This window comes from Ammospiza nelsoni, chromosome 1 (assembly GCF_027579445.1).
Source record: "Ammospiza nelsoni isolate bAmmNel1 chromosome 1, bAmmNel1.pri, whole genome shotgun sequence".
Lineage (NCBI taxonomy): Eukaryota > Metazoa > Chordata > Aves > Passeriformes > Passerellidae > Ammospiza > Ammospiza nelsoni.
In genome coordinates, this window is record NC_080633.1 from 103,143,394 (window position 1) to 103,171,186 (window position 27,793).

Below are 27,793 nucleotides of genomic sequence, written 5' to 3' on the forward strand. Positions count from 1 at the left end.
ATTTTGACACCTTGGAAGAATAACCAGCTGAATGCAAAGCAATGAGAAAACTGAGAAAAACAAAGATTATTCTTTTTCAAGAGAAAGGATTTAAAGAGTTCCTCTGCTCTGTTATTCCAGACTGTAACAAGCCTTCTAGGAGTACCAGACATTTTACAACAAATCTGCAGCAGTGTTTCAAGAGCTCAGTTGTACTGGGAGTAACATCTTTCCTCCTGACAGGCTCAGGTGACAGGGATAGAAGAGACAGCAAAATCAACTATGTTAATTAAAACATTCCTGTTACTTCATTGTATGAAAATTATTGGTTAAATTGACAGTGATTGTTTTTGCAAATACTCCAGGGCAGTAATTGTGTCTTAGCACAAAGAAGTAGAGATCTGACTGTTAAAAAAACTCCACAGTTTGGAGATAACTCATAAGAAGATTCTTTAATTTATTTTTTCAATTTTCCTAAATTACAATAGAGTTTTCTGGTTCAGTAAGGAAAAATATGCTAGCTTTCAGAAATTATGCCAAATGTCACAGTGAAAAAAAAATATGAGGAAAAGAAAACAACTTTCCCTAGGGGGCCTTAACAATCCCCTCCTTTAGCAGGAGGGAGGATTTTATTTTAACTTTTCTTCCTAAGGTAGCTGTCTTTAAGATGTATCTGTTCACCAGCAGATTCAAGGAACAACATAAATTAGAAATAAAGTCCCCTAATAGAGGGGCCATAGCAAAGAGAAAAAAAAAAATTTGCAGGAGCTCATTTAGCAGTTCTGCATTATTCAGGTGTGTTTTAACTGGGGCACTGTTTCACCATCAGAATGCACAGACACAGACCAGAACAAGATTTGTATCATGCAATGAACGTCAAATACAAAGAATGCTGGAAAGCCCTGAAATAAATAAATCTACCCACAGAAATACTGATATGGATAAGAAGAAACTACAAAACACAGACTATCTTTACTAATCCTTCAACATACCTACTTTAGTTTTACTATGGACAGTTCCACTGGTTTTGGGTCAGACTGGGTCTCATCAGGAACAACAGTGATAGGACATGGGGAAGAGCTTCAAACTGGGAGTAGGTTTAGATCAGATATTAGGAAGAAATTCTTTACTGTGATGGTGGTGAGGCAGTTGGAACAGGTTGCCCAGAGAAGTTGTGGATGCCCCATCCCTGGCATTCTGTACTCTAGGTTCACAACACCACATGAGATGGATGTGGGGAGATTTCAGCATAGGAACAGGTGGTTTAAATTCCAGACAATCTGGGAAGGCCTCCAACTTCATACCTTTAAATGAGAAAACCCCTTCTTTCTGAGTCTGACTCAAATGTAGTTTACCATGGCCAAAATCCATTAAACTCCTTCAAACCTGTTCACATTCTAGGTTAAATCTAATCCAGACCTCAATGTAATTCTCTGGCTTTCTGAGAATTACACTGAAAGAGCACTTACATTATATTTCATCAAAAGGAAACAAAGCAATTTCTGAAGTGGCAACTGCTCCAGTAAGTGTGATGCAACCAAGTCGGGAGAGATTTTTTTCTTTGCATTCTAATTATAGATGCTTTTATTTCATAAAGTTACAGATAAGACTTGTCTATTACAAGCCTCTGAAATCTCATTTTGCTAAAATGAAAACATATTTCAAATGCTTTGGAGAACTATTAAGATTATTGAATGCCTAGCATACTGCTTCAAGTCTCCAAGTGGTTCACTATCCTCCCCTAGGGAACAGGCAAGCAGCATGCAATTATCACAGTAATTAAAAAGGTGCAATGATTCTTCTCTTAAAGACTCTTGTTTTATTAATTCTATGGTATGCTTTGGAGACTGGCATTATTTTACTCCTACCCAGCTTAATTATACCGTCATTAGTTTATCAGCATCTCTTTTTAAACCCTTGGGCCAGTTATTAGCATGTCACTTGCTAACAGTTAACCAATAACCACTACACCTTCAAAGCAGGGTCTTCTGCTATAAAAAAAAGCCAATTTGTAGAGACAGATTTAATATCATCATTCAATTTACATTTTTCACTCATTTAACTTCCTGCTTCTAATTTAAGAAGGTTACTGTTTAGCTTAATGCAAACACAAATAATTCTGATGTATTACAAGACACTACCAGGTAATAAAACACTTCCAGTACACACTGGTTTATGAAACTGAATACCTGTTTTAATACTCAACAGTATGTAACTGAGAACACTGAGAAAACAGAAAGCATATGATATTCTTAAATACAACTAAAATCATGGATATCAGTCTCTACTAAGTTGGGCTGAGGTGGAGTTAAATTTCCTTAACAGCAGCCTGTTTGGCACTGCACATTGGACCTGTGACTAATCCAAGGATGGTAACACAACACAATCCTACAGGACAGACTCACTCACACAGCACCAACTACTGCATTACCTGATCATACAAGCAGACGAAAAAACTTTTACAAAAACTGTTTAATGTTAAAATAACTGAAATTATTGTGTATTAAATATGTACTTACCTTGTCCAGACAGACATTTACGTTATTATGAAGGGCATAGTGACCCAGAAACCCTCCTGAAGGGAGCTAGACTTCATTTGTATGCTCCACTTTTGACTAAGCTGAAGTTAGCTTAGCTTAGTAGAGAAAATCTTATAAATACAAAATTCTTAACTATTACTATAATTTAGCTGTACTGCTTTCTGGTACTTTTCATTAACTACTTCTTTCCAGTTATGAGAGGAAGAAAAAATACCAAAAATAACATAAATTAATTAGTACTTGTATAAGTTTGCATCTTCAGTTTGCATAAATGTGGGATTCTGACAACAACCATATTTCATTTTGTGTTTGACATCACACTAGTTCAATTCAACTGAAATGACATGTACTCACTGACAGGTGGCCAGGTAACTTTAAAAAAGCATATGCAATGAAAACATATTATTTCTGTTGAAGTACACAATTTTTGTGTTAAAAAGGCAAGTAAGACTAGGTAATTCCTTAAAAGACTAGGAACAATGAGCAAATACCACTTTTTTACTCCAATTTTCTCTAGCTACACTCCTGCCTATCTTCCACCAGCTTTATAGCAGCCAAGAGATGATTTAAAATATTGGGGGAAAACAGTCATGACCAAAGAAAATCCAGGTCACAGTACCCTCTATTATTTTCTGAGCAGCTAAATCCCAAACTAATATCACTGCCAGTCCTACTGAAAATTATTCTACAATTGCTTCTATATAATAGGTCAACTTTGTATGTTATTACAATCAGAGGTCAGCTCTATTAATTATAACATTCAAAACAGGAGCCAAGATTGCTACAACACACCAGAAATTGCACTATCTCATTTAGTAAAGAGACATGCTGTCAGTCACTCAAGAAAGCAGTCCTTTGCTAAACCTCATCTGCTAATTGAGACTCAACAGTGAATGCTTTTGCTGTTACTCAGGATCTCTTTTCACTTTATCTACAAGTTTGATACAACTGACATTGAAAAAAAGGCATGCACAGTCATTATTTCATCTGCAGTCTACAGTGGCACAGAAGGTTGCTTTCAAGGTCACTGTAGCTGGAAAATGCTAATATGTTATACTTAAAACCATTCAGTCTTAATTCCTGCAACCTGCTGGTTTAAGACAGACAGTAAAAACTGCCAGTGAATTAACTTCTGTCTTCAGTCCTAGAAACATGCTTACAACTTTCCTGTCACCTTGAGGTACTCACCAGCACACTTTGTTCTTGTTTTGAGAGCTGGGCCAGGAGATCCTGTTCCTCCTTCACCTGGTCTTGTAAGCAACACACTGATTTCGTATTCTGTATCAGGATCCAGGTGTCCAATCTTATAGCTTGTGGAGTCCACGGGTTGTATGTCATACCAGCTTCCACTTGAAGTTCGATACTCAACTTCTCTTTGGATAATGGGTCCATCCCCATTGATGGAATTGGCATTCAGCTGTATCCAGAGGTAAGTTGCACCAACTGAGGACAGCTGAGGTGGAGCGATGGGAACTGGTGGCTCTGAAAAACAGTATGGTATGATAAGCCATGATTACACTTCAATTCTTTCTACTTCTAAAGCATTCAAATAAGAAACAGGTTTTGTACTACATTAGAATTGAAGACTGCATAAAAACATGGATATGAAGAAATCACCACTACAGACTTACTTATTTTCATTAAACTGCAATATTCAGATTCTTTTGCTTATGCAGTTGGAGATTCTAACCTGTAGCTTTTGGTTTAAACCTCATAACTCCAAATCAGGTGCAAACGGAATTCTATTCACTCGACATTCCATGGCAACTCCCAATTTAAAAAGGAAGATAATCTCAGGTTTTCTCATACAAATTCAGTTTGTTCTTGATATTAATATTAACCCTACTCAAAACTAATATTTTCAAGATACCATTCATGTTGTAGCCTATCCTTACACATAATGAGAATAGGAACTTCTGCATAAAAACAAAATGAATTTTTTATTAATTATTTTCCATATACTTAACTAGTCAGCCTTCATATTTTCACTTCTGTGTAAGCAGAGTAAGTACAGTAATTTTTCAATTTTATACTTTGGTTATTATCAAGGATCTTCTAAATGAAAGCTGGAAGTTTTTACTAGAGGTCTGTTTCTACTTCATGTAATCGCTATTTTCACTAACTGCCACACAGAAATGGTATTCTGAATCACGGAGCAAGCATGCGTGTGATATCCCAATAGTTTGGATTCTGAATATTTCAAACCCGACCAAAGTTTTAAACCCACTTTAATATTTGATGGACATCTTATTTTAGATTAGACTGCAGAAATAATTTGCAGACATCATCTTTTTTAAAGGTAAATAACATTTTTTTTTACCCTATTGGTTAAATTACTCTGCTATTTCATGCATCATTTCTGCAAAAAATTCACCTTCCTATTGGTTAAACATACTCAAGTAGAATGAAATCAAGCCACTGTAATAAGGCACTATTTGATCCAATATTCTTTTCTATTCTTAACATATCAATCAGCAAACACTGCCACCTTCTTAAGACTACACAGAATATCCAATGAACAAAGGACATCTGTCTTCCCTAAGCTTTAGATTCAGACTTAGCCTCTTCTGCTAACCATTTCACTCTGTGTTGAGATACAGGTAGTCAAACAGACAAGAAGCTGAATTTATCTATTTCATAGTTTTGTCATGCTCTTCAAAGTCACAGTTAAAGCAAAGAAAATAAAAGAATGAAGCAAAAGGGAGAAAGGATCTCTGGGAAGCATTTCTTGAGAAATAGCATACTTGCTATTTTAACAAACATGTAATTTTCCTACAGTATACTACCTTTTTTCATTTATAGAAAGAGTAACTCAGAACACTCAGTACACTGAAGATTAGCTGTGTCTCAGATAGATGGTGTTTCTAATTAGCAAGGTACACTTGCATGCAAGCTTCGATCTGTGCAATCTGTTAGCAATTGATGAAATAAAACACCACAAACCACCAAACACAGGCATCATCACTGTGTGTTTTCATCGTAAAAAAACCTAAGTCATTACTATCCTGAAGAACACAATACAAAGGGCAACAAACCAGAACATCTCCAAAGATATCTATTAAGCATTACTAATTGGAATTGACATTAAAATAGCTATAAAAATATTGTGGCAGATTTCAGGATATAAAGAATATTGTTTAGATTTTCAAATCAGCAGAGAAAGCATTGTTTAATGTCAATATCAACATATGGCAAACGGATGTCATTGCTGAGTTAGAAACATACTGTTGTTTGATTGAAACTATTCTTCCTAAAGTATGTAAACTATGGCTTCATACAGTGATAGTATGTCTGGAAACAGTTCTGACTTAACTCAAAATGATTTAGCATCAATTTAAATCATTAGGCTGTTTTGTGAACCAAAACGTGAAATGGAACTTTTATAAAGCATCCTAAGGCATTTACTTAGCCATGCTGAAAGAACAGTTAATTACTTTCAAGTTTCAAATGCTACTAAAGGCTGTTGAAGTGCCATTCAAAATGCAAACTCAGGAGTTAGGTCACTAAGGTTAGTAGTTACACCAATTCATTCCAAATATTACAAGTACTTGAAACAGATAGTATTTTATTGTCCTTTTATACCTCAGGGCATGTTTTTCAATTCTCTGGGACCACAATGAAAAGGTTAATTCAAGTCACACTATTTCAGCAAAGCCTGCATATACTGCAATTTCATACTATTAACATGGTTTAAGACCGAAAGTTACCTTCTTACCAGAGATTGAGACTACCTAAAATCAAGCCTTCATTACACATATGATGCTCATATTAAGTGACTGGTTAAAAACACAAGAGTCAATTAAGTAGATCTTCTAATACAAACACTATATATCCAAACATAATTAACTGATTTTAAGACTGAAGTCTGAAATGTATTCTTCTGTCTTATTTATTTTTTCTTTTGACAGAATGATTTAATATTTTTAAAATGCCGAAGAGTTTGAATCATTTAGGTAGGTACCACACTGCAGCGCTACTGTCCTTCATTAAAAGCAGTTTTACTGGCAGCCACTGGGGTAGTCTCAAGTAAATAGCATGCAAATTAATACCTTTATGAAACAGTACAATAGACTTGATATTCCAGGGCTGTGTATGTTCAAGGAAGGACTTTCAACTGACATCAGAAACAAATTTGTAGCAGTAGCTATTTAGTACAATGACTTATCTTGAAGAGGAGCTCTTCCCTGCATATCTCCTCCTGAAGCAAATGGCCAAATTTATTCAGTACTGTGAATATTTTGAACATAGAATATTAACTGAAGAAAAAAAGGTAAGTGGATCCAGACTTCAAATTTTATGCCTTTTAGACTTCAAACCTCCTCTTGAATTCTCTGACAAATGACAATGGGCGCAATCCCTTGGAGAAAGGAAATCATGGCTACCTTACAAAGCCAAAGGTCTGCAGGTGACAGAAAGCTTTAAGCAGGTGCTCTCATGTGACTCTACATAAATGGATCACTTGAATATGAGGAAAAGACAGACTTTTTGATAAGGAGAAGCCCTTCTCTTACACAGATAATAAAAAACAAATGTAGCCATACATGAATGTAAACTATTTATTCTTATGCACTTTTTATAAATTGAAAACACACTTGAAACTGCAACACCTTCATTTAAACTGCTTTGTTCTTAAATTACACAGATTTTCCAAACATTTTCTACAACATCTTAACATCTTTTACTCTGCAGTTATTTTCAAATTTTAATTGGGAGGGGAAAGGCATCACACTGAGATGCCACTGGAGATAATATAAATCTCTAAGATTTAAGTGAGTTAAAGACAAAAATAGACATTTCTTCTCTGTGGCTCAGAAGCACTATCTTGAAAAATGACAAAATCTACTTCCTCACTTTCTGCAAATGCATGAATGTGGGTATGTTTACCTTCCCCTCTTTCCTCCCCTCTACAAAATCATAGAATCATGTTGGAAAATACCTCCAAGATAATGAAATTCGACCTTTGACCAAACACCAAGATGCCAACCAAACCACAGCACTAAGTGAATATTTTCAGGGATGGGGGCCCCACTACCTCCCTGGGTAGCCCTTCCCAATGCTTCACGAAGAATATTTTTCCTTAGTTATGTCCAATCCAAATCTCCCTGGCAAAGCTGGAGTCTATGAGCTCTTGTCTTGTCTCCTGTTGCCTGGGAGAAGAGGCTGACTCCCACCTGGCTATGACCTCCTGTCAGGCAGCTGTAGAGAGCAATGAGGTGCCCTCTAAACCTCCTTTTCTCTAGGCTAAACACCTCCATTGTCCTCAGCTGCTCCTGACCCACTCTCAGACTCTTCACCAGGTCCTTGCCATTCTCACTCCAGCACCTCAGTGTCTCTCCTGTAGTGAGGGGAGCAGAAGGGGACACAGCACTCAAGGTGAGGCCTCACCAGTGCCAAGTATGGGGAGACAATCACTGCCCTGGTCCTGCTGGCCACATAGAGGCCAGGGCACCACCAGCCTTCTTGGTCACCACATGCCAGCTCAAGTTCTTGGTCACCTTCTTGGCCACCATGTGCCAGCTCAGGTTCAACCAGCTGCCAAAACCAGCATCCCCATGTCCTTCTCCCCAGCTTTTAGTACTTGTGTAGTCCCCATTTTCACCTACCTTCCCTCTCATTTCAGAACACCTCCAGTTTGCCTTTCCTTTCAGTCCCAGCACGAACAACCTCATCGGGGTAGGCAGCTTCTTGTTCTTGCCCTCCTCACTATCCTCATTGTTAATCCATCACCATTTTACTCTCAAAGTACAAGGATTCAGCAAGATGGAGAACTGTACACTAAAAGCACACAAATGGTAAGCTCATGGTTCCTGATCCCTGCACCTGGATCCAGCCTGCCCCAGAGCAGCTGAGATCCCTGCTTGCAATTAAATTACGTACACTGTATTTAGAATTTCAGGGAAATTTGAAAGATGATCTCAAATAAGTCCCAGGGTCTTGCTGGGTTTCATTTAGTAGTTTGTTAACTGTGTTTGAGAACAGATTTTCACAGGAAGAGAAAAATCGCCTTTTTTACATAACTACTACCCTCTTGAAAAAATATTACTGCTTCAAAGTCCAGAGCCTTCAGCACTTTACTATGGCAAGTTCACTAAGATGGATGAACTCTATCAGCTCTTCTAGTTGGAGGTTTTCTCAACACCTTCAGGCTGAGGCACACACCTACACTGAAAAATACAAGTCTCCAGTCAGGCTGCCACAAAATGAGCATATGAAACTGGACTTCATTATAGGAATTGTTAGGGAACAATAAAAATAAGTTCTAATGCCAGCAATGCTGGTAAAAAAAGGGTACAGACAGTGATAGATCCAGCATGAAAGGTTAGTTGGAGAGAGCAAAATCAGATGCCAAGTATCTGTGTATATTTAATGTATGAGAACAATTGATACCACAGATAAGTAATTGTTGATATTTTCTTACTATGTCTTGATGTCAAAATGGCTTTGTCCTCCAGAATAAATTCTTTGCTCTTGAGGTCCTGAAGAGGTTTGGGTCTTTTCCCAGTGTTAAAAAAAATTTCCATTTGGAAAATGCAGACATTTAAGCTGCCAGCATTACAGATGGCTACCTTTCTATGCCCTTGCTTAAAAACCTAGCCAAACTCCTTTTAACCAATTTGACACCTAGGTTTTACCTTGTTTGAACTCAATAAGTAGTCTGAACTCTGTAATAATCTGATGTCTGCTAGACAGGCTCATTCTGTTCTCCTAAACCTAATCTGTGTTGGATCTGCCCACTATTAGAAACTTCAACCTGGGGACTGTATGTAGAACTCTAATTTACTCCACCAAACGCATTTAATCAATTCCACCCAACTATTTTCCTTTTGCTCAATGTTTGATTACTTTTATGTCATCTATTAGATACGAGCTGATGTTTTTTACAGTAAGTGGGTTATCTGACAAGGCCAATTTCATGCCTCCCATTAGATAAAGTGACATTTCAATCCAATTCTCTGACAAACTTAGATGAGGATATCGTGCCGTTTGAGCACAGACAATGACAAGGCACTTGTCTTCTCAGCCTTTCTTATCAGAACAAACACTCAGGTAAATTGAAAACCTCCCCTTCAGGATTTATTTAAATAGAACAATCAATACTTTATTACCATCCTCTAAAAGGCATCTAAGTTACCACAAACAAGCTCTCAACTAAAACTCTTTCTCTCCCCCCTCCACTTAAGGCCGGACTAATTGTTCACTGACAAGCTTTTTCTCATTAACTAGACAATACTCATGTTTACTCTTATTTAATAATAGAGCAGACAGCTCTTTAATTGCAATTTCCCCCCTCCATACTGTTGAAACATGCTCACTCAGGTGAAAAAAGAAGACAAAAAAGAAGAACGGAGTAAGAACACCTGGCAGTTTCTTACATGTCTTTCAAGATCTCATTCCTATTCCTTTGTGATTGTAGGTTTGATTTGCAGCACCTTAAAATAGCAGCCCTTCTGTTCTTTTCAAGAGTTTTGGTACCTTGTCTGCAGTGCCACACACCATCAGGCCACAACAGCACTACAAAGCTGAAAGATCTTTCCAAACATAATTGGAATCTACTTAGAGTAAGTTCCTGTTTAGTGAAACTTTGTCTACAGTGAAGTGGAATGAATGTTGTACAAGAGTTCTAACCCACTCTACTGTGCAAACATCGACTTAAAAGCAAGTATGTTTTGAAAAAAGCCCTATGCCAGAGTAAAACTTTTTGCAACTTGAGTTACAGGTTCAGTAACCAAAATGAAATAGAGCATGACAAATGTAAAGAACTGATCCTCTTCAACTTATGAATGTGCCATTTGACTCTCCTGTCATTTCAGCAACGTAATTCTAAAGAAATTCCTCATAAGGCAGTTTAGTTACACAAGTGTAAATGAAAAGAGAATTAAATTCATTGCTTGTAACAAAGAGGGGGGAGTAATCACACCAATGTTTTTACATATACTATTATTAAGCCATCCGCAATTCACAATTATACTAAACATGTAGTGTGGGCATATATACATTCTTCATGATTTATGGATAGTAATGGATTAAAAAATATATAGCTGCACTGAACTCAACCTGTTATCTTTGAAGTCTGCTAACTGATATTGCAGAAAACCTGCTAAAAATTAGGAAATACCATTTCTTAATTACATGCCATCAATAAGAAAGCATATTTATTCATTAGCCCCTAATGCTGCTGTTCAGTACAGTCATCTAATGTTTTACAGCACAATGCTTAAAATGGGTCTTTTTAGGTCAGAAGGAATGACCTGCAGGTGGTCTCATAAAAGCTCCAACACAGGCAATGGGGATTACCATAATTACTTTGCCCACTCTACAAGCAGTTAATGGGATTACACCCTAAGGCTATCCACTTGCTCACAGTGCCCAGTGCAGATTTTCTGAAAGAATCTGGGTAAGCACAAATGCTTTAATGATACGCTTCATAATTTCATCTATTGCACCTCAAAAGAAGCACTAATAAATTAAAATACCCTGAATCAAAGAGACTGAGAAGAAATGAACTCTGGCTTCCTGCGCCTCTCCTCACTGATGCAGTAACTCCTCCCTCTGCCTCCTACAGGCACTGCTCATTCCTCTTTGTTTTCACTTGTGTTAGGTCTGAAAGATGCTTCATCATTCCTACTGGGGTTATAGTCCACGCTTCCTTTTTTTGCTGACTTTCATACATATCTATTTTTGGCCATCTACTTTATTTTCTTTTCATGCTTGGACTCAAATAACCTCATTTTTTCCACCATGCCTTATAATTACATTCTCATCTCACCCACTCTATTTGTTTCTCTTTTCATCTGCCCATTTAAATAGCTCTTTTATGTTTTCATGCTACAATTTTTCTTGTCTTGTTACCTTCATACCTTGGTTATTTCCAACATCCTTCTCTTATCCTGTTTCTCTGCATTTTCTCTACAACACATTTACTAAAACCCTATTCTTGCTTTTGGAAAATGGTTTATTCTCAATTATGGCTTTCTTGCATCCTCTTCTACTGGTGACAGATTATTCCCCATTCCAAGTGTTCCCCAAAGTACTTTAAAAAACCCTTCCATATACTGAAATATGTGTATTTTATGTGTCCACTTAAATGTAAATCTTGCATACTTTGTAGCAAGTATATTTTTAGAATACCATCTCCACAAAGCAGGCAGGTAGCATTATCATGTTCATACTTCAAATAAATTTGTAAAGACATACAGGTCTGAACAGTGCGTTTTAGGGAAATACTGAAAACAGCAATCAGCAAGTACCTAGTTAATTAGCCCTGGCTTCTTCTATCACTCCCTTGTTACAGCTGGATAGACTCTTAAGATTTACATAAGCAAAATCTATTTACTGAACCTCTTATCAAGTTTAACAGGCTATGGGTGACATTCTTACTGCATTAGCAACTGCAAGCCCTGATTCCACACAGGGAGCATGCCAATACTGATTTGTATGGTGAAGTACCTTTGACTATCAGTTCTGCATAGTTGGATACACCAACTCCTCCTTCCGTCCGGATCATGCAGCGATAGTTGCCAGCGTCCCGCTTGGTGGCATTCACCACACTGAAAAGAGCTACAAATCGCCGGGCATTGAACACTTTTATGTCCTTCAGAGGTGCATCCCGTACATAAATACCCTACGCAAAGAAAATAAAATAAATATTGTGGTTAGTCATATTAAAAAATATATACTGATGATCCATTTTACTTCTCTCAAGTTCCCCAGAAGGAGAGATAAAAGCAGAAGTCTGTACGTTACTTTTACAGGTGTGACAGTGAGACTTTTCTGCCTTTCCATGTGAGTTAAACCATTCATCATGAGTGGGCAACCGTTAATCTGTACCAGTTGCTTTCAACTCTTTATAGATTAACCAATAGAAACATATGAGAACAATGTAACATTTACTTGCTTGTTTTACACAAACACTTAAATTTTTTTATTTTTTAGAAAATGTAGCCCAGCATAGTCAGCCCGTGCTTTCTCTTGACTTCCTGCATCTGCTGCTTGGGATATGCATTTTTCAGGGAAACATTAGTGGATGGTTCCCATAGCAGCACCCACCCTAGGGGTTTTCAGTGACTCTGGTGGAAGAGACTAGGCAGAGATTAATCAGGTAAATGACCTGAAGCTGTCTCCATCTCTCACTTTCTCAGCATAGCACTGGAAACTGGGTAGTTTCTTTTTCAGCACAGTGTCTTGCTGTCAATTCAACACATTACATGTATGGCACAAGAAAATGAGCCCTGTAACAGCTGAGGAGCACAAGGAGCAAAAAACAGAGGGCGGAAGACAGAATAAGGCATAGATGACAACTTGCCACATCCTTTGACACAGAGATAATGGCAGAGAGACTTGGCTCTCAAATCCTCATCAGAACTCATGCTCCACCTGACCATGAAATAGGATATGTGCACTACAAACACTCACAACCCCGCAGAAAATGTGTAATGATTGAATTATGAAAGCTGGATGGAAAAAAATAAAATCAAACCAACCACCAAAATGTAGTGACAACATTAACCCAAACAAGCAAACAAGAAAGATGCACTTTTTATACAATGGTATGTATTCCAACACACTGAAGGCTACAACCAATATCAAAACATGAAGACAAACTGGAAAATGCCAACCAGCACTTCACAAAAATCAGTCTCTCCAGGAAGGCAACACACTGTCTGATGCTAAATATTGACACCAGGTATGTTTAGTGTTTCTCTGACTGGAGGAGCTTCAAGCAGATCAAGGGTCCTGCACTATCAAGCTTCTATAAACCAACAACACTGGTGATGTCTGTTTTTCTGTCCCGGAGTCTGTAATTTCTCCAGCTCAATTTAAGACATATAGAAAATACTGATCTCATTTTACTATGATCTTATTTGCCACTAAATTGGAAGTATCCTTGAAATACAAGTTACAACAGAAGAATTCTAAACAACAATCACACAAAATTAAACTCATCCATAAATCACAAAACCAAGTCAAAGTTAATCATGCTGTTATACCAAAGAAGCAACATAATTAACAATAAACACTGATTCTAATGCACAGTAAAGTTATTTCCTCTTCAAAAGAAAACGTGGGTGATGTATAGCTAATGTGAAAGGGGAAAAAAAGTTGCAATATGTCCAAAGAAGAATGTGCTATCACGTCTTAAAAATTATTCAGTCGTAAATTATTGAGAATTCCTTCAGATAGTTGACAGCTCCTTAAGGTTCCTCAAAGTTTGAGCTGCTGATAAAGCAGCTTCTGTGATGTGGCATTGCAGTCACAAAAACCTAAACTTGGAAAGAAACATTTCAAACTACTATTTCAAAACTACTATTTTTTGCCACTGTAATATCCTTCTAGCGAGAATGGCTGCTGATAACAGGAGATAAGCAGTGGGTTAATTAGAAGTTTGGAGAATGAGTATTTCTTAAAAGCCACATTATTTCTTACCTAATACAATAACTTAATTAATCCTGATAATCAGAACTGCTGATCAATCAATCACAAGCCATAAGCTAGTTTTAAAGTATGTTACTACAGCTTTCAGGCTTTTGAAGGATCTCGAACATAGCCAAATCTCATGGTTACATTACACGTATCCATATCACCATTTCCATTTTTCTAGCTGCAACATCAGGAAGGCATGCAGCATGCATGCAGGCTATTTTATCCTGCCAAGAAATAGGATAAGTTATTCCCCAGGGAAAAAAATAGTACCACACAATGATTAATTCTAGCACCTAAACTAGCTCAGCTCATTTAGAGTGGGAACAAACTACTTTGCTCTCCAGCCTGCATAGAAAAACCCCCTTCCACATGGGACACCTGCATCCACAACTTACCAGGACACTTATGAGTCACCATACAACTGAAGAACGTAAATATTTTAAAATAATTTCTTGCTGTTCCCCCAGAGAAAGAGATGTGAAGGGAAAGGATGAAGCAATGCCACTGTAATTTCTGCCTTAATTTGCAGTTCATGAAGAGGGGGCAATCGTGGCAAGATATGATGCATACACAGCCCCTGCTGGCCCTACACAGAGAACTGTCTCCTACCACACCATTCCCTCAGACCTCCAAGGGGCTGGTAAAAATCCTGAACTTCACAGTCAGGGTGTTCATAGACACTGCCAGCAGTCCTTGAAGGCAACTGCTCCAACAACTATCCCTATAGGACACATTTCCCATCTTTTTCATGCATATTTAGAATGGAAATTGGAACTAATCAATGCACTGTAGCAGTTACAATAAATTACTATTTCACCTGGGTCCCATAATCTTTTTCACCTTCTGCTGACTCTCAAATATACTAATCTCACCTGATTTTGAATGTTTTAACTGCTGTTCTAGAACAGGAAATCTTAGTTTGATCAAATAATTGACTTACATGGCTTCGTAACACATGTCATTGATTCACATACCAATAATTTTAACCTAAAAAAAGAGAAGCCAAATCAGACCAGGAAGCACAGATCACTTGCTCAAATGAAAAAGCTAGAGAAGCCTTAAACGTAACTCAGCTTAGTTCCACAGAGGATTTGAGCAAATTTTCCCTCCACCAAAATCCAGGTGAGAATAGGTTATTAATGGTGGCTTCAAAATTCATGAAAGAGCTCTGGAATAAAAAGCCTTTATTATTAATACTAAAACAAAGCTGTAAAATATATGGGAGATTATTATCAATAAAGATTATCTTGACTGAATTCTCTTGAACATTGCAAACTCATGGAGGCAAAGTGTAGTGTGTCTAATTATATGTTAGAACTCAAATAGTCCCACAGAATCACTAGCATGGCATTTTTTACCGGAACTCAAAGAAGAAAAAAGTCCAATTTTCTTCTTTAGCCTCTTTACGGAGAAATATATTGAAGGAAAATAGTGTCTGTAACAGACAAAGAAACATAATTGCTTTACGTTCCACAAGAAAAAATACAGCCCAAGAGAGCAAGTTTTCCCTCCCTTCTGGGATGACAGCAAATGAGTAGGAGAGCTGCCTAATTGATTTAAGCCTAAGCATAAAGGAACAGTAATGAAGGTAATCAATTCAAGTGTAAGGAAAGTTCAATCTATAGGCATTGTTCAATCCTCTAGGCAACTGGAAGACTGTTACAAAGGCTGCGCAGAAAAAAAAATTTAAAAAATAATCCCACAACTACAACTTCTCCCAAACTCTTATTTCAGCAGTAGAAAAATGGGAGAAGACTATTTTTAGTCTGAAAAAATGCTATTAACAATTTGATATATAAATACAGAATTGTTTCTGTTGTAGCAGTACCCACACATCCAGCTTCACTCCCTTTATTTGTGATTCACATTTTGTTTCCTCTGACTTACTGCAATGATTTCAGAAAGTCACCCAGGTTTGGTATCTTTTTTTCCAGTGTTTAACAGGCCCATTTCAGCTCACTGTGTGATAAATTACCAGCTCTCAGTGCTGACTGCTAACAGCTATTTCATTTAGAATAGCTAAAAATAACATATCAAATGAAAACTTGTTTATTGAACATTCTAGCACATCCCATTACCGTTTCTTCACAAAGAACTATTTTTAGTAGCCTTCAGAAAAGTAAGTTTTCATCACTCCCTAATGCAACAATCTAAACACACACAAATAGAGTTTGATTATGATATTTTTTACTAACTATAATGATATTTTATTTACTAACTGTATGATATTTTATACTAACTATATATAACAGCTTACTAACTAACTATAGTTAGTTAAAACTTTACTGTCAGGTTTTTTGAGATTCTTCAATTTACCAGTAGGTCTTGCAAATTCTCACTTTTTACATGAAAGCCTGAGTCTTCCCAAATACATGACATTTTATTGAAAAATAAACAAAAAATGACAAGTCCATAATTGACTGATCCCATTCCAGAAAAGAGGATAAAATTAATGATTAGCAATATAGCACTATGGTACTGGTATTAAGACCTACTAGCACAGGTTGTTCAAGCAAATTTGCAGCATCCTGTTTTCTGGGTGGGGCTTTTGTTTTGTTTGGTTTGTTAAAATACGATTCAAAAATAAATACGGTTCTTTTAACTTTCTTTACTTCAGCCCTGATTTGCCACACAAAAGTCTGAGGCTTTACTACTGATTAGGGCTGTTAGCTCTTCCTGCCCCTGGGACTTTGAGAACTGTGTGAACAGGATACTTCATTCTTTACAAAGAGGAAGCTGCCATAATCATTTAATGTTAGACCTGCTTGGTCTACAAAGGCCACGTCCCCAGGGCAGAGCTATCTCACCTCCTTAGAACACAAGAACCATGGCCACAGAATAAATACTGAGATCCAAAAATGAAAGTAACAGATTCCACTGGCTGCCGAGGAACCTGTGCATTTTCAAATGCTCAGAGAAAGCTTTCAAGAAATACCAAATACATATGTAAAAAAAATGCCATTTAAGCCAACTAATAAAAATATATAACTGGTAAGTCACTTGTAAGAATAAATTTTCTATTAAAAACAAGTTATTTAATATATGGGGATATAAAAATAAGCTTAATTTAACTTCAGGATTTACACAGCTAGAAAAACCCATATTCCTAGTACCAACATATTAAATGCATATACAGACAGCTAAAAGCATTGTTAAAATGCATGTTATTTTTCCATTTTAGGCAAGTTAGACTGAAAAAAAATAGGTTATAGTTATTTAAATTACACTTACTGGCTCTTCTAGGCTAGGCAATCAACTAACTCTTAAGTCTTTTAAATGAACAGCAATTTAGCAGCAACAATCTATATATTAAACCTTTCAGAAATACTTTTAACAAAAATGTAGCAGCAATTCAAAGGCATTGAACTTCTGGGATGTTACATCCAGCATTACCAGTGATAATCACTCTCAAGGCAAGTATCAACAATTGTGTGAAAGAGTTAAAAGGAAACATCAGTCAGCCTCTGTCCATATGGGTAGATTAGGCAGCTTTTTATACTTTTAACAGAAGAAAGGGTTTGTATTATTCCACTTCCAAATATGCACATTTATAAAATTGTGATTAGAGTTACACCAGTGAGATCTCAAATAAAACCAGCAAGGCCAGAAGCAATTTTTGTTTAAAATGTGTATAAAATCTAAATCAAATAGTAATTAATACCTCATGAATATTACTTTGCAGAGTTCAGGTAATTCCAGTAACTAAGATGGCTACCTCTGAATTTCTAGATTCATGTTCATAACCAAGACAACTTTTGTCAGTCTAGATTAGAGCCATCACACATCCTGTGATTATCCAGTATTTATTCCATCTAAGTTAACAGCTCTATTTCATTCAAGTAATAAGGGCAAGATGGAAAAAGATGGTTATTGTCCTATTCAGAATTATTCTGCTATGAGATGGAATTGCTCTCTGCAGGTGTAACTAACGGGCATTCAAGCAAGCTATTATTATTATTTTACTTTTCAAGAAAGGCTTCTGCTTTCAGTAATTTAATGTTTGATAACTGAGCCTTTTCTTCAAATCACACAGGCCTCCAGAAGTCCCTGTTTATTATGACTAAACCTAAATACTGGCTGGAGTTGTCAGGTTGTATCATAAAATACTACTTAAGTTACACATTGAGTAGTCACATCAAAAATGGAGCACTGACATCTATTTGAAGACACAGTTACAAACACAGAAAGTAAACAAAGACAATGTATTTTCTGGAGTCATTAAACTCTTTGTAATTTAACCAAAGCAGTTACTCTCTACTCATATACTGAAATTATGTTGTATCATTCTGACAGGAGAAAATCTGTTATTACATAGACATTTTAGAAGTAAGGAAAATAAATCCAAAAACTCAACTCCTGCTCAGTCTATTTCTTATTTTTACTTTAAATTCCAGAGCAGCTAAGAAGAGTTTATCTCCTCTAACAATTTGCCAGTGCTCACAAAATATGTAAAATCACAAATCTTCTTTCCATTCATTTTTAATAGCACACAATAGAATATAAAATGAGTAGCAGAAAACTACAGCCTCAGAAACATCTGGAGAAAACAAAGTACCAGAAAATATCTAACAGGGAGTTTAATACTTGAATAAAAATTATGGCAATGATCCATGTATCTACCATGCATTTTGTTGAACTCACAGTCCTACTTATAAAGTCATTTACTCAAATAATGTATATTAATTCTTTGAAGTACACAACACTTAGTACTTATCATCCTCCTGTTTGTGTTTAAAATTCCAAGACCTAGGATGAACACCTTGCTAAAAACTGAAGTGAACATATACAGGAATTTAAATACTCTGAGGCTTGGCATTCTGCAGATGTCAGGCTTATGGAGGGGCCAGAAAGGAGCAAAGTGATGAGGAGAAATTGAGGAAGCAGAGAGAATCATTAGCTTAATTTTCATTGGTACACACTACACAAGGCCTAGTAATGCAGGTCTTTGTCTGCTTTTTCTAGGCAACTACATAACAGGAGATTTAAAAACCAGGGCACTCATGCCCCACATTTCCTTCACTTCAAAAGTGTTAATGTGGGGAAGAAAGGCAGCATGGGAAGAAAAAACTCCAACATGCAAGTTGTGGGGCCAGCCTGAAGTCTACTGCAAAGTTTAAAACAAGCAGAACAGCAGGAAAAGCCAAAGCAACACTGAGTCCTACCAAACAGGTAAGGAAGAAGCAGCCAAAAAGGAGACACACACAGATTTGAGGATGACAAATCATTATGGGCTCAGCTACTGCCTCCTGCATAGATTCTTCCAAATGGGAGGAATGAATGGTGAAAACAGAGTAAAGAAAGCTGTAATAAACCTCTCAATCTTGTCAGTGCAATTTGAATAAAAACAACCATAGCAGCAATAATCAGTAGAAATTAAGGCACAAGTTGGTTCATGTAACAAGAAGTTGATATAGAGGGCTTTGGCTGGAGGCGTTTCCGTCTTAACTACTGAGACAATCACACTAATCAAGTCACAGTTTAACAGCTCCCACCCCCAACACTCACCTTCCCCAGTGGTCTGTTTCCTTCCCATCATGTTCTCCTTGGATTTAAACTTGACTTTGGTTTTCCTTGCCTCAAAACAGTTTCAAAAGCCTTTATTCTTTATTTTTTTTAAAAAAAGCCTCTCCTGAACTCCAATTTGAACAAGATACCTTCCTCCCAGCACTAAGTTTGCACATTTTACCTACAGCATTCATGGTAAAGGTCATTGTTTCTTCCTCCCAAAGGTCCAGCATAGCACAGAAAACTTACTGAATTTATTTTATCTGTTCCCTAATTCTTGCGTGTCCTTAAGTGATTCTTCTGCTGCTGAACAGTGCTTCATATCAAGGCAGTCTTCAGGACCCAGAAACAGGCCAACATCCTGCACTCTTGAAAAGAAAGCTGAATTTAACCAGCCCTCTGCGGCACAGGTCAACTGTTTCACTATCTTACGTCTGTTAATCACCATTTCATTATTTAACACTCCACAGTAACTGGAAGACTAACACATCACAATGAGTTTCTTGAAAAATGAACCCTTGGGTTGCTTCATTTTTAAAATCAGACAAGAATTTCCAAAAGGTTTTACTGATAAAGGTAATCCCAGAATAACTTTTCTTATGGGTTACTTCATCAGATGAGAATATATATACATGGGGATGGAAGAAAGGAAAGGTTTACATGTATCCCCTCTGACCTATGCATGTACTTGTCTGCAGATAAGCAAATTTTCTGCAAATCAATATATGTAGTCAATTCATTAATATTTGGTAGCTTCTGTATACCTGAGATACATATCAAAAACAGGGAGAAAAGGAAGAAGAAACAAGAACTATTATTACGTGTTACCACAAGTATTTTATATAGAGTTCATGTTTTGTATCACTTCTGACACTATAGATATAACATGCAAATGCAGAAGATCAAAATCCAATCATTGTTCAGGCTACTTGCAAACAAACTTGGCCAAGCTTTCCCCAGGTCTCTTAAGGTTTTGCACTGTTGTCCATAATGAAGGTCCCAGTGCATTTAAGAGAGTTTACAGCGTACCTCTAAAAGCAAAACTTCTACAGTTCATGAATGCTTCAGGTTTCCTTCTTCTCTCAAATCTCTTTTGGATACTGAAGATTACCAAAAAGACAGCAGATAAGGGACACTATTTTTGTGAGAAAAATGCTTTTTCAAACTTTAATGCCTCTATTAAAAAATTCAGACCCCACATTACCTTCATGAGCAGGAACACTTGGCTATACTAGTTGGATACCAAGTGCATATTTCAGTGTCACAAGCACACTCTTGGCAAAGCAAACTCCACCTCTGCTGGACAGGTGACAAAGGAAGGCCTTTGGAGAACATCACCCATTATCACTCCTTCCAACCTGATGGATGACCAGCACCACTGCAAAGGAAAGCACATCTGCCCTCTATCTACACTACATTTTTCCTACTGCATCAAGGCTTGCTTAGGGTTTTAGGGTTTTCAATAAAATAATCAGATTTGCTTACATTCCCCTAAGTTTCTTTTTTGCCATCACTACCAACATGGTCTCTTGTACTTATTGACCTGAAGAGTTCCTGATTTAGGGGTTTTGAGTGATATCATAACTGTTTTGAGTAATATTCACAACTGTTAAGTATTTTCACCAGAATTCAACTATTTTGGGTAACACTTCCAGACCATTCAGGAATGATGGGGCTGGTACAAGATGATAAAAGTGACATTTATTCTTCCACCTACCCTATCCAAATTATTTTAGTATCAATAACAAATTCACTGACATTTCCTCATGGTTACCAACATATGGTTTTTTGTGCCATGCATTCCAGTCTGGGTGGATTGGGAGGCGCAGCCTGTAGAGCAGCTTTGCTGGCCAGGCTTCTCCAGTGTTTCTCCAGGAGAGAATATAAGGCTTATTTCTGGCTCCACTGTTACATGTCATACAAGTCATGGAAAGCTGTAAATTCAGAATAGCTGCTCCACCATCAGGCATTTGACTTTTTCCAGCTGTGCCTTTCACTGCTCATCATACAAGGGAAGAGCATGCAGTGCCTGCTGTACCACTTAGTGCTGCTGAAGCTAAACTACAACAGAAAACTTGGGTGTCCAAGGGGGAAAGCCACCTTTAATGGACATGCCCACCACACTTCCAACACGTTCAGCTGCACACAGATTACTAATAAAATCACTAGACTCAAAGGTTTCTGCCACCTCCAAACCTCACCGAAGTCAAAACGCTTCACAGATAGATCAATTTCAAGATAATATTTTGCTTTTTGCATATGTTCACCGGGATTTATCATTAACAGTCCACAATTAATTAATTTCTCCTAGTTTCTGGTATTGCTAATAATTAAAGATACTATAAGAGAAATCTTAGCATCAGAGAAGCATTAGTCAAACCTATATTCAGACAAGAATTAAACCAGTAAGCCCATGTAAAAAAGTGTATTATATGCATCAGATAATTCACATGTAAGGCAGATAATGAGGGCTTTACCAAAGACACAGCTCCTTAGACACTGCCTAACACAAACACACTAACACAATACACAAACACAATATATATCACACTCTGTTGTTCACAGATGTTTTTCTGCCATATGGTAAGGTTACTGCACAATTACTGAAAAAAACCTAAAACTAATTAATGACAATTAATAGAAAATACTGAATATATACTGGGAAAAAAGCACTAAATATATACATGAGTGGCGAGGGGGACACAAATTAACATTCCAAAACCTGGAAATAATATTAAATAATCATCAGAATTTAAAAAAAATAATTAAAGATTTAACTTCCACCTATACAGTAATGTATAGTGTCCCTTCCTACAGGAAATTAATTTTTCTTCTAACAATAAAATCATCTCAGGTTATCTACTAAAAACACATCAGGAGGCACATGCTTCAGGATGCACGCAATCTTGGCAAAATCTTCAGCTGACTGATGCCATTAAAGCTCTTCTCAAGGCAATGGACTCCAGACAATTTGTGTTGCACAGGGTGGTTTGACCAGTCTTGGAAGACTGAACTATTGATGAGCAGGAGGAAAAAATGGTCTTGTGCACTCCTGTAGTACACAAATGCACCTATTCATAAAACAACAAATATTTTAATATTCAAATGAACATCTTTAGGCCTATCTCATTGTACAGTTTACATCAAAAGTTCCACCTGTTTGTGTTACCAAGTTATAAGACAGAAGTATGATTTAACAGTTGAATTGATGCTTCACTATCAAAATGGCCAAAGCATTTTTTTTCCTCAAGTACTTCAAAACTTGGCTATGAAAATTATAATTATGGGAAAGTCTAAGAGTATACAGCACAACAGAAACTTCTTATGGAAGTCCAGAGCTTCATTCACCTTCTGGGTTACTGTATGCAATTTACATAAACGAGCACATGCACACACAGAGACAATTTTGTGTATCTTCTAAATCTATTTGATTTTCATCATCTGCAAAGAGTAATTTCACTTGTTCTACATTCTTACAAGGATGTTTTTGATATCTGTCATTTGGGTACGTTTGTATTCCTGAGGAAAACAATTTGCTTTCCAGAACTCCCTCTGACACAGGACTATATTTCTTCCTTTGAAAAAGTAATAAATAATGCATACTGGTAGTTTTGTATACAGATGAATAAAATCTCTCATAGTCTTCACACCTTCAGCCAAAGATTACTGAGGATAAAAAAAAATAAAATACACTGAATAGGGTGAAAGACAGCTTTCAAGAAAGACTAAAAGAAAAGCCAAATCCAGGAAATAACTATTTACATAAGGTAGAAGAGAGATTGGCCATTAAAGTGATACTGTTCTTAGTTTCTTGGCTGCAAATGAAGTAGAACACATCCTGCATGCATAAACCAAGGTATGAAAGATTTTACCCTCTATCCTTTTATCAAAAAAATATCCATTAGTCTCTTGCTACTGGTAAATCTGATGATGCTGCTTACTATAGCTGTCAGACATATCCTGAGATCCTATTGTTATCTGGTCACCCTCACAAATTTCTACTTTTAGTTCTCTATTTCTGCAATACATTTACATGTTTGAGAATAACATTTTAAAGTAACTATTTACATTTCAACCGTGTTTTAGAATAAAGTCAGGAAAAATAAATTACTGCAGTGAAGTGATGACCTCTCTTTTTCATCAGCTACAGCTTTTCACTCTTTGAGGAAGCTGTCTCAAGAAGTGCTTTGACTCAATGTGAGTAGCCTACGTCTGAAAAATGCAATTGCAATACCAAAAGATTGTGTTTGATATTAAAATGGAATTTCATTATATCTGGGTATGACTTGACAGCAATTTCCTGTAAATCATACTGTAGCTCATTCTAAGAACAAGCAGCACACAGAGGCAACTGAACCAACCCACTGCAAATAACAAGGAGCAGCAGATGAGGATGGGAAAATGAAGAGAAGGAGACAGGCCTTGGAAGCTATGGAAAACCAAGCAAATTCCTTGCAAGCCAACAACATGATTTCGGTGCAGTGTACTTCCAAAAATGAATTCTACACCCTTTCTCCTATAATTCAGAGTTGTGCTTCCTATGCCAAGTTACTGGACTCTAAGAGGCTTTTCAGAAGACTGTCTCAGCTGCTTTCATTTGACCAGTAACAGTTCAGTGCTGCACCTGTTCATTTCTTTCCTACACTGGGAGCACAGGAATGACATTTTTGCTCAACCATTCAATAGGAGAGGAAGAATCATCACATACTAGCAATACCCTGTGCTGTTTACAGATGTGAAAAAAGAAGATGTAAGCAGATTAGACACATCTTTTAATTGTAGAAATTCAGATTTTTTTAAAGGTATATTTACGTTAAGAATATAATCTAGTGGAGATATGAATTCATAAACATACAATTTAACCAATAACCTTATTAACCAGACACTCATTACAATGACAAAAACAAACTTGTATGATGGTTTTACTACATGGTTTTCTTGAGTCCTTTCATTTGAATTTAACCTGAAATGGTATCAGTGAAAATACTCATAATTTCTTGTCAGATTATCTGACAAGCTTACAATCATAGCTCAAGAACTAGGGAGTATGGCTGCCTAGTGGAATGAGGAAAAATGTTCTGCACTATGCAGTAGGTAAACAGCTTTCTGTCTTCCCTTTCCCAAAAGAGTAAATACTGATCACAGCATCATGAAACAAATTTCATGCCTCAGTGGTCTAATTTGGGCAGCTAACATATGAATCGTGATTCCCTGCAGGCCCTTTCAATTGTAGAAAGTTCTACAATACTCCATAAATTAACAGACTTCATGTTCCAAAGGGAATAAGAGAGGAAAAGACTTAAAAAGAGAAAGAAAAAAAAAAAAAAAACAACTGAGGGAAGTGAAGTACAACTTATGGATTTCACTTAGGACAGCTCCAAGGCCTGGGCATTACTAGACTTAGAACATGTATGCTGGTTCCAACAAGAACTGAGGAAAGACATGGAGACTAAAGTAATAAATCAGCTCACAACTATTTACTTATTTTAAAGAACATATAGCTCTCACAGTCCAGCAGACTGTAAAAAGTCAAGAATTTGTTGATCACATAAATGCGTACCTGTAAACTTGAATTCTGCTACATAGAAGCAGAGAGGTACTAAATAAGAGTCAGAAGTACAGTAGTGAAATCTTGCCACTATTGGAAACTGCAGAAATGTCACTGAATTCAGTGGGTTTATGATTTCATCCTGGCAATTTACCTGCACTTCAGACTAACAACGTGAATCTGAAAAAAAATGACAGGTACTGGAAATCATTTGGGAGCAAATTATTTCATGGTATTCTGAAATTGTCAAATCCAAACAGATTAGGTCTCCTGATATGACTTACACGGCAGAAATGCTGAAAAGCCCCTGATAATATCACTCACTCAACTGTATTTATTTATTTACTATTATGTACCCTTGAGGTTTTATTGGTGTAATGGAACAGACCACCAGAAGGATAGTAGAAAAGGCTTAGTCTTACTGGTGAACAAAATAAGCGTATCACAGAGATTGCATGATTTGTTTGCAGTGCCACTAAAACCTGAATCCCTCTTACCCAAGTGCCAGCATAAGTGATCCCAGGGAACAGTGTGCATATTATTCTGCCTCTAGTTTATATAAGAATGTCTTTTATTAAGATGTTTTATAGTTGAATATTGGGTTTAGTGCTACTGTGAACACATGGATCTTCAACATCCATTTAACGAGTCATATGATGGCAGAAGATGTTTCCATGTTTTCTGACAGCTGTTACTCATAGCTGTGCTGCACTCACAGTCCTGCTGCAGTGTCAGGGGATGTCACACACAGGCATATACAAAATTCCACAACACCACACCACAAAACCAGAGAGTCAGGTATGAATGGAGAGCTGCAAGGGCTGGGATCTGTTGCCCATTAATGATCTCCTAATGTGCTAAGATACAGCTGACCCTGTAGGGAACTGTCCTCTCATAGCCTCACTTTGCAGCACCCACACATGGAGCTGTTTGATCAGTCTCACTCTAAGTTGCAGCAGACATCTGTGGAAACTGGCAAACAAGTGCAAAAATAAATCCAAGCTATCCAGGAGATCCTGTCAACTTCTAAAACATTCTTATGCAAAGTCACACCTGGAATTTGCACAACCTTATGCTGATTACCAGGGGGACCTATAGTTGTACAGGCAGAATAAATAAACAGTGGCCCTGTAGGAAGACAGAATTTCTCTAGAAGTCTGTTACTACTTTCTTATCCTTCATATAGAAAAAAAAATCTCCTAATCATGTATAAACAAGGAATCAACTCAACTAAGCTCAGATATTTTGGAATTACACATGCTGTTAATAAAGTAGTTTTGTATTACATAAGGTCTAGAAGGGTATTTCTACAATAAATTACATTCTGCTAAAGAATTTATGGGTGTCCTAAATTCTGTGAAAAAAAACTAAAGGGAAATGGTACTGTCCAAAAGCATTTTGAAAAACTGAATGGAATGAGGATTTTCTTATATTGAATTCCACCTTCAGTTTTAGTAGCAAAGTAGAGCATTACAGCAAAGTTCAAAGGTACTAGAAAGGATATAACTAATGAAATAGCAACCTGTTATTTTCCCATACATGCTAAAGCCTTTCATAACTAGAAAAATAATTCTTTCAAAAAATCATGATGGCTTCAGAAAGAGAGTAGTCTAATTCTACCAATTCAACGGTAATACAGTCTTTAAGGTGCTGGAGCACTACAAAAATATCAGCCTTGTATCAGCAAGCCGTTAAACTTCCACCCCCATTATTAAAAGAGATGAAGCAAAAAAGGCATGGTTTTGATACCAGGCTATTGTTTTGGATATCTATGAATACGGGAATGCTATCTTTAGCGAAAGAAAATTATTTGGAGACCTACTTTAAATTGAGATCTGACACCCACCTGGAAGCTACATTATTGATTAAGTAAAAAACAATGGACTCAATGAATGTAAGTAATATCCTTTGACTCAGTAATATAGAAGGTCAGATTTGACTGTTATACATGGTCTTCTCTACACCTAACCGTAAAAATGCAATTTTAGCTGAAAATACACAACAGATAGAGGTAAGCCAAGAAAATCGTTATGCATAATACTTCAGTTAGCCAGCACAGACATTGTTAGAAAATAACCTGTTCTTCCTTGGGGATTTAGCCTTTACTCATGATCGCCACACGTAAGGAAAACAGTATCTTTATTTTTAGTAAGGAATTCCACTTAGTAAGGAAACAAAGCAAGAAAACCTCCCAGTAGCACTTTCTACAAAAGAATACCAACCACAGAGCAGTTCAAAGGCAATATAAAATCTAATATTGATGAAATTGACAGCCCATAATTTTTCAAGTTTTACATTCCTTTCAGACTCTCTCCTCTCTCCAGATATCAGTGCATTAGGAAAAAGATAAATTACCTGTAACCAAAGTCTGTCGCTTGAGTCTGTTCCACCATTTGCAGTGCATTGAAAAGTAGCAAACTGTCCTGCATTGACTTCCACACTCTGAAGGCGCAAGAAATGGGGAGTTTTTGCTGTTGGACAAGATGCAAGTGTTAAAGTCATGCAGGAACAAAGTACTGGCTATAAAAAAAAATTCACCAAGCAAATGAAACAGCTCTGCTTTAAAAGTTTCAAATCACTGAACAATCAAATCTACACATTAGATTCTAGGTTGGTCTACTCCTATGGCTTGCAAAAAGCAGAATAGAAGGGTGCTGTATAATTGTTCCTGCTGTGTAAATTACCTCAGCTCAGCATCCCTCTTGTAATAACAATCTATTAGAAAAGATCATATTGGAAACTAATAATGTTTTGAAGATAAACCTATTAGATGCTTGCACTACCAACTAGACAAGCCAGT

At 36.8% G+C, this 27,793-nt stretch overlaps 1 protein-coding gene across 6 annotated transcripts in view; it reads right to left on the minus strand.

The window, feature by feature from the left end:
• The window catches only part of PTPRM (protein tyrosine phosphatase receptor type M), a 442,321-nt gene that overhangs the window by 265,215 nt on the left and 149,313 nt on the right, over positions 1-27,793 (minus strand). For all 6 annotated transcript variants that reach the window (XM_059467174.1, XM_059467165.1, XM_059467156.1 and 3 more), the window contains exons 5-7: positions 27,349-27,464; positions 11,967-12,141; positions 3,708-4,001 (exon numbers count right to left, since the gene is read on the minus strand). In XM_059467174.1, the coding sequence (XP_059323157.1) occupies positions 3,708-4,001; positions 11,967-12,141; positions 27,349-27,464 (585 nt within the window). The remainder of the gene's footprint in view (positions 1-3,707; positions 4,002-11,966; positions 12,142-27,348; positions 27,465-27,793) is intronic.